This window comes from Nelumbo lutea, chromosome 1 (assembly GCF_056320005.1).
Source record: "Nelumbo lutea isolate HS-2025 chromosome 1, American lotus-T2T, whole genome shotgun sequence".
NCBI lineage: Eukaryota > Viridiplantae > Streptophyta > Magnoliopsida > Proteales > Nelumbonaceae > Nelumbo > Nelumbo lutea.
In genome coordinates this window covers 153,887,550-153,896,418 of record NC_142684.1, presented here as the reverse complement: position 1 = coordinate 153,896,418, position 8,869 = coordinate 153,887,550, and the positions used below count along the sequence as shown (strand labels likewise).

Genomic DNA, 8,869 nt, shown 5'->3' with positions numbered 1-8,869 from the left:
ACCCAATACAACTAGATGGTTTTGGATGTGTAATTTTCTAAGAAAAAAGAAGAGTGCTGCTTTAAAGCTCTAGACCAGTGCACATATATTATTGGGCATGGACTCAAGAACGAAGAGAGGGTATATATAACACGAAAATAAACATGTTGAACTAATACTATGCATCTGCATTCTTCATGAAACATAACATCAAATCACCGAAGAATATTATATTGGTGAATACAAATTTAGGCTTTGATTATTTTTAATCATGGTTTTCCATACAAGACCTGTACTTTTGTCTCATTTTCACTCATTGGCAGTCATCCTAAAAAGTGATGCAAATTTTGCACCACCTTCCACCTACCTCACTTCTCTCATATCTAAAGTGGAGATTACAAATCATCCTTCTCCTATTTCCACTCTTTTGCATTTTATTTCACAAACAGATAAGACAAAGATAAATATGAACCAAAAGTAAACCACAATTTACCTCACTTCTCTCATATCTAAAGTGGAGATTACAAATCATCCTTCTCCTATTTCCACTCTTTTGCATTTTATTTCACAAACAGATAAGACAAAGATAAATATGAACCAAAAGTAAACCACAATTTACCTCACTTCTCTCATATCTAAAGTGGAGATTACAAATCATCCTTCTCCTATTTCCACTCTTTTGCATTTTATTTCACAAACAGATAAGACAAAGATAAATATGAACCAAAAGTAAACCACAATTTACACTCAATCTATTTGCACTCCCATGCTTCTATGCTATTCATTTGCACTGCAACTAAGCTGAACCTTTAGGCTCAGTTTGGAAGGAGTATAAATGCAAATATTTGGAGTGCAAAACCTTATATTTTGTATGTATTTGCACTGTACATAGTACATATTGGCATTTGTATTCTTCCAAACTGAGTCTTAATAATAAATTTCTATTTTAACATTTAGAAATGAAAAAAAATCACACAATCGAGAATAAGGTTTAGTGTTTTTATTTTAAGAAAAACAATGCCTCAAGCCATTTGTGGGGCTTTTCTCAGTTATATTATAACAAAAATTAATAAATTATCCTAGACAACGACACTATTGGTGTCAACTAAAGGGGCTTTAGGTACCGTTGGTGTTTCAAGCATAAACGTAGCCACATCAGCACAATAGGAGTATAATTAGTAGGACATTGTTTTGATTTAAAAAGGTCAAAAAAAACATTTCCCATGAAAATCCATGTTGGGGGATGTTTCAATAAGCAACATATCCATTTGATGTTTCCTAATTTGGTAGTAGCAAAGTTTCAACATGGTGCTGATATGGATGAAAATACACATTTCTCAACAAACCGGACTATAAGTACAAAACAAGAACTTTTGTGTTTCAAGTATAAATAAAGCGTTATTTTCTAAAAATTCTTGGATGGATCTTGATTGGTCAACACGCCAAAACTCCGTCTTTCCCGCTTCGTATCATAGATTTTTCCCATAAATAACCTGTGTTTTGTTTGAAGGAAAAATTAAGTAAACCTTTACAAAACTTGTATAGTTTTCGCTTACATTTCCCTGCCTTTTCTCTGTCAGCATTAAATGTCTCAACTCAGTTGCAAAAATCAGATCCAACAATACTTGAATGCGAAACTGCCGTTACACCCTTTCCAATATAACGAGTATTAATTAGAATCGAGAGCTGCTGATAGGACAGTCCAGCCTCCGAGCTTCCAATTACGTTTTGTTCTGTCTTAGTGCATTGAACTCCATTAATTGTTTTATAATCAAAAAAATCTAGTCTGCGCTTAACAATACATATGTAAGCAGCAACCAATTTCTTGAGTTTTTCTGGGCGGTTAACCTTTCATGCCGTTTGATAGAACATTTGACATGTCCTCTGTGGCACTGTTCTTTTATTTTATTTATTTATTTTTTGGGACAATGTCAAATGTGTTGTTGGTTTTATCGGTTTAGGAAGTTGCAACTTCCAACCATCCACACAATAAACCGCCGTAGCCATTACAGTTAGAATGACCGTTGCTGACTATGATGCCTAGATTCTGACCAAATACTGCTATACCGACTGAGCACGCAGTAGCAGTAGTAGTAGTAGTTGCAGCAGCACGAGTCCACGACCTATTGCAGTTAACCTTCCCCGGTTCCCTCCTTTAACAAGTCCCCTTCAAAAAATCATTCCATGACGAGTCCTTTCTTTTCTTTTTTCACCTTTTCTTTCTCTTTTTTTTCGTCCACATAACCAAAGGTTTTCTTTTTTCTGCAGGTACGTACTATAGATTTTTTGGTGAAGCGAAGGGGTAGTACAGAACTAAATATGGAGAAAGAAAACAAGATCTAATCCATGGCAATTGATGTTTTATCTCCTAAACATATGGAGGCTACAAGTGTTTCTCCAAATCTGGAAAATGCTGTCTGCATTCCTTGTTGTTGTTGTTGTATTATTGCTTTTCAAAATTTACCAAAGAAATAAAATTTAACACCGACACCCTCTTAGCTTTCACTTTTTGACCTTCTCCCAACGATTCATGGAATGACTGAATTGAAATTCTGATACCCATTTATGTCTTCCAGAAGAATTCCATTTTAAACTGGAAAAGAAAATGCATAGAAAAACGAAGGAGAATAAGCACAAAAAAAGTATAATACAGATTTGAGATTGTTTTTTGTTGCTCAATTAGAAGAACTAAGACATCATCAGATGCTGTTATGTCTATGTTACACATCTTTGCTCTTCACTATGGTGGTGATACATATGTTCTTTCTTCTCTCAATTACACATATATTCCTCCTTCAACCCAACAACCCCTCACATTAAGTTCTCTCTAATCCAAGTTAATTAACATCTCCAAAATAATTCAGAAGAAAAAGGAAATAGCGGAACAAAGGATAGAGTAGAAAATAGGAACCCTAAAAGGACCATACAATCAGCATCATCATTCACTCATTCGATATTCATTCAACAACTGTCTATCATAAACAGCACTCACTTCTAACACCTACCTTGGCCTCGCAGCTGGAGCTCCACCGGCGCCAGTGGTCGAACTGGTTTTACCAGCCACGGCCATTTGATGATACGAACCGGAGCCATATACTTGTCCTTGATGATGACCCATCATCATCATCGCCGGCTGCATTCCCCCGTACATCCCACCTCCATTAAAACCGCCACCGCTACCCCCTGGATTTACAACAGCGCCATTGCCTCCCCCGGCCGATCCTGCGCCGCCTGAACCACCACCGGAGCCGTCCTTCTCGCCTTGCCTTCCCATGGAGCTTTTCTCACCTTCCATCTCTCGGAACTTCTGGAGATATATCTTCAAGGGCTCTACGTACTCTTCAAATCCTAACGTGGTCATGGCCCAGAGCAGATCGTCGCCGTTTATCGTCTTCCTTTTCTCTCTCTGGCATTTATCCGACGCTTCACCGGTTATGAAGCTGATAAACTCCGATACGCACTCCTGTACCGTCTCCTTTGCGTCCTTAGAAATCTTGGCGTTCGCAGGAAGTGCTTTCTTCATTATTCGGCTCACGTTAGCGATGGGCAAGAACCGGTCCTGCTCCCGCGGCGAGAACTCGCTGTTCGCGTTGTTGTTGTGCCCGCCGGACTCGTTGTCGGAATCCCCCATGAAGCCCGACCCAGATACTTCTGTGACAAGAACTCACAACCGTACGCTTGCTTCTGACAGAAGTCGGAAGAGAGAGAGAGAGAGAGAGAGAGAGAGAGAGAGAGAAGAGAAAAGAAAATGAAACGACCCTTCTATGAGATAAGGAATTTATAGAAAGCGGATAAAGAAATTAGAATTCTTAGAGACAGCAAAAGAAGCTTCACAGGAAGGGATTGGACGAACTTCGCGGTGAAACAGAGAGAGAGAGGAATATAGTAAATTTAGCAGCAAAACCAGATAAAATCAAGAACTTTCTGCTAAGAATTCGACCGTAATCCAAGACGAAAGGAAGAAAGTAGGGATGGGTGTAGAAGGATTGACCAGAAGAGGAACAGACGGTGAGATGGTAACCGGAGAGGAGGGTAATAGGGATAGGGGACGTCGTCGGAAAAGCTAGAGAGAGAGAGAGAAAGAGGAAGAGAAATTTGGATCCTTTTTGGGGAGAGGCTTTGGGTAGAGAATGCCGGGTCCGTTGGATCTTTGGTCTAATATCACATCTTCAGCGACACGTGGACGATTGAGGACCGTTTATGTGTCGATAAGAATGCGTCCCCTGGATAGGCCTGTTGTCGTTTGATGAGTCGAGGCATCGGAGGATCTGGATCGTCGGTGAGCCGCGGCACGGCACGTGGTCGGTAGGAACCGGATGTGTAGAGAGTCTTTATTTGGATTGAGAGTTTCGTTCGTGCCAGCCGCGGGCTTGCGAGTTGCGGCTTGATTTGTTGTTGTTGGATTCAAGCCAAACTGAACCGAGCCAAACCAAGTGGAAGAAAAAGTCAACGGCGACTTCACTCCAGTCATCCAAATTGACTGACTCTTTTATAAGCCTAATCACGGGCTTCCAACCAACGCATTTTGGATCAGGACCATTCAATTCAATTGGATGGGCCTTCTTCATACACGTTACGTATAACGTGAGGAGCACCGCTTCAACTTCTGTCTTCAACACGGGCCCATTTAGAATTTTAGATGGTCAAGATCAATGACTCTGGTGGGCTAACCCTAATCAATCAGCCCAGTATCCGAGGATGAATCCTGTGTGTAAAAGTAAAACCTTTGTATACTAATTGTGGTTAGCATTAAATGGTGAGTGGTGGGTTGTTACTTGTATTGAAGGGACAATAAAATAACAAAGGCAAGAGACAGCGAGCTTCCACTTCCATAATATATATTACACACCATAGTTTGTTCAATTCCATTACTAAATATATAGTTTATACATTATTTGGGGCTGTAGCTGTATGCGAATGAATGAGTTGTGATATATATAGTTGTTGCTGTTGCAGTGTGTCATTGTCTTGGACGTCTACAGCGCGCCAATGTTCCAGTTCCACACTTCCACTACCAACACTAGTGGGGGAGATTTGTCCTTGGCTAACTATGAATTTTTTACTTTGGACGTCTAATTAAAGTTGTTTTTAAGGGTTAATTTAGTTTAAAAGCATAAATAAAGGAATGAATATATAAACCAAAAACTGAGACATGCAACTTTAGAGTATCCATACACCCCCCGAGACTGCGGAAGGGGTGTATTGTTAAATTTTTTCTTCAAAAACTAAACTTTTTTAGAGGGATTGGTTTAAGGCATCTCAACCCTTGAAACACCTGTATTTCGCATATCAACATACCACCATTACTAAAATTTTGAACCTTGCTGCTTGAGGTTAAGGTTGTCGATGGATTCAAAAAGTCCGATACTCAGTTGGATTTTGGATCCGATTACTTTGAATTTGAATGTTAAAACTTATATTCCACTCACATCACATCTAGATTTAACTCCCTCCCATGATCCAATCCAATAAAAATTTATTCTTTTATGTATATATGTAATATAATAACATATCTAAATTGGATTGCAGCCTTTAGTGGCAGTTTGTAGTTTACCCAAAAATCACTTTGAATTGCAATTTTGTATTTAAAATTTAGGCCCTATTCATTTATAAATTTTTCATTGATTCGGGTAATTTCAATTATGTGCTTATGCTGTTTTGATTGATTTTAAGATAAATAATATAATCTTTTTTTATCTATAAAAAGCTAATGTTAAAAATGATAAACTTATCCCATCATATTTACCCACATGAAAGATGAATACATTTTATCGGAATACTTAATACAAAAAAAAATTACTATAAAGTTTATCAATGAAAATCCTCTTATTTATCAAAAAATAAACAAAACCAGGGAGTAGGGAGGATGCCACCAAATCCCAAATCGACTTTTTCCACCGAGTTTGAACTTTGAAATTTTGTGTTTAAATCTTTTGCACATATACAAGCATGCAACTACAACTTGAGTAGAGGTGAAGGAAAGGATCCCATCAAGTTCATGGTTATATTTATATATAGTTTGACTGTTTTGTTTTAGGAATAAACAAATGTATTTCCTCCAATGCGTATCTATGTTGGCGTTGATTCATTCATGGGTCGTAATAGGGTTTGACTCCATACTGCAAAGTAGGTGACATTGCTGCAGAGAACCAAGCTGTTGATGCCGGGGCGCGGGCCCTAAGATTCTGATTGGCTCCACATTACTGAAATAGCTGGGGGACCTTTCGTTCTGTTTCTTTTGTTTTTTCAAGTGATGGACATATGAATTTAATACAGAAAAAAAAAAAACAAAAAAAGAGTGGCGGGGACCGCCACTTGAGAATTGGAAGGGGCCGACCGCCGGTGACGTCCCTGAATCTTTCCGGCTATCAGGTGATAGTCGGGTGGGTGGTCCCTTACGCTCAAAATGACATTTTTATAAGGATGTTGTGGAATGATCTAGAATGCTTTCTCTTTTTAATATACTGGAATAGTACTGGAGTATATATATATATATATATATATGAATATGAACCCATTAATATTAGGGATTTTTGGACTGCAATTCCCGTCAGAAATTTTTTTACAGCCCCTCCTAATCTATTAGTAACTCCTCCCCTATAAATTACATCATGCCCTTGAATTTGACATCAATCTATAGTCAGGATTCAGTCCACCTCTAGAAAATCTAACTTCACCTAGGGATAGACTGAATCATAAAAACTCTTAATATTATGGTCTAGTCGCTGAAATTTAAGCAATGGATGAAACTCAGATGATCCAATATTCAGTTGGATCCGTAGAACTAATATGGGTTATTGACATATGAAATGAACAATGTTTCATATGATCGGTCAGAAGTAGAGATGCCAATGGATTGGATCAGATTTAAAGTGGGTATATTCAAATTGATCTGAAAATCTGATTGGATCTTACAAATACTGATTCAAATTTGAATCTAAAAAGGATGTTGGATATCTAAATGCGATTCAATTTTGTTTAACTTTTTTTAAAAATAATAAATTATTAAAAGAAAAAGAAAAAATGACAATTTAAATAAAGAATAACAAAAATACAAGTATTTTCATCATATATATACACTAGCAGGAACCCATGCAATGCACGGACTTTCCTAAACGAAAGCTAAATAATAAAGCACATAAAATTAATTTCAGCTAGGATTGTTCGCCAAACAAATGAAACTGACCAACTTAACCTCACTTGACCCGAGCTTGTCGGTTTTTTAGTATTTCCAATCAGTTTTGGTTAAGCAATTTTCAAACCCAGTCAGTTTCGGTTAGCCCATTTGTAAACCGAACAAAACCGAACGTATTCGACCAATGTTCAAAATATCGAAATGCTCGATACGCCAATATGGGCGTATAGGGCGAATCATTATAGCTTTTGGTGCTCTTTTTTTATTTTTTATTTTTTCGCAATTGGTTCAGCGGAGTCGGTTTAGGCATCCTCCACACCCTAAACCAGATAAACCCCCGATACACCCACTATAGGGGTGTATTGGAGGGGTCCCAAAATGATACGTATCGACCGATACATGTCGATACTTTGAACCTTAGATTCGACTATGGATATCACCCACTATAGGGGTGTATTGGAGGGGTCCCAAAACGATACATATCAACGGATACGTGTCGATACTTTGAACCTTGGATTCGACTATGGATATCATTACATATTTTATATTTTAAATATAATTTTTTAATACGAAAAATTCAAAATTTTCCATATTTCTTAGTCTAGCTAAATTAATTTATATTATAAATTTAATTTTTAATTTATTTTTTAATAATACCATTATATTTTTTAATTTAAATTTAATTTTAAGTTTAAATTTTTTGAACCGATTAACTAAACCAAAAATCAACCCAAATCCATATAACCCGAGTTGGTTAGTTTACACTAATGGTCAATTGGTTTCAGGTGACCAACTCCCCAACTTGACTAGGTTGATTTGGTTGGCCAAAAAAGTCTACAACCGAGCCGTACCGACCCATGAATACTCTTAATTCTCAGCAAAATTAATAGTCTAATTTTTTATAAATAACATAAGTTTAATCTCCAATAATTATTGAAAATTTATAACGAAAATACACAATTATTGAAAATAAAATTAATAACTAATAAAAATACATTAATTACAATATTGTTTAGCTTTCGGTTAATAATAAATACTAAAAATATGTTAAAAATACAATAAATACTAAAAATATATTAAATTATTCAACAAATAGTGTAATCTCAAATAATAGCTTAATCTCTAATAAATATTAATCAATAAATTATAACAAAAATACAATAAGTACAATAAATTAAATTAAAAATGCTAAATAAGAGTAGTTTAATCTACAATAATTATTGAAATTTTTTCTGTTAAAAAGCAAAACAAAATTTGATTTCTACATAACTATTGAAAATATATTTATCACAAAAATACAACAAATAATTACTAAAAATATAATAAATATTAATTTTAGTATATATAAATATAAAATAAATATAGGTTAAGAATTTAAAATTACTATTAACAATTATAGAATTATTAATTGATATAAGTGAAACTAGTTGTTTACAATATTATTTAATTATATAAATAATATCATTATTTAATTATTTATTGAATTTAATAATTTATAAAATTGAAATTTATATTATTATTACATAACATCCTTATTAATGTTGTAAACTCTTAAATTATTATAAATTTGAATATAATGAAATCTATTATAATTGTTTTTTCGCTTTTAGGAATTTTTTTTAAATTTATTACATAATTTTGTTATTTTTACTATTTAAAATTTAGTTATGTTAAATATTTCATTATTTAAATATTTAAGTAATATGTAAAATATTTAATTTTTTTGTTATTTGGATTTTTAAAGTAATTATGTAA

The 8,869-nt window shown here is 35.1% G+C and overlaps 1 protein-coding gene across 1 annotated transcript; it reads right to left on the bottom strand.

The window, feature by feature from the left end:
* Positions 1–2,624: 2,624 nt before the first annotated feature.
* Positions 2,625–4,107, bottom strand: LOC148878503 (nuclear transcription factor Y subunit B-3-like). The gene has a single exon (XM_088955747.1). It carries the CDS (start codon positions 3,608–3,610, stop codon positions 2,981–2,983), a length of 630 nt encoding a protein of 209 aa, XP_088811873.1. The 5' UTR covers positions 3,611–4,107; the 3' UTR covers positions 2,625–2,980.
* Between the last annotated feature and the right edge of the window lie 4,762 nt (positions 4,108–8,869).

Coding starts and splice junctions, on each gene's coding strand:
- LOC148878503 (XM_088955747.1), bottom strand. CDS start 3,610: ATGGGGGATTCCGACAACGAGTCCGGCGGGCACAACAACAACGCGAAC.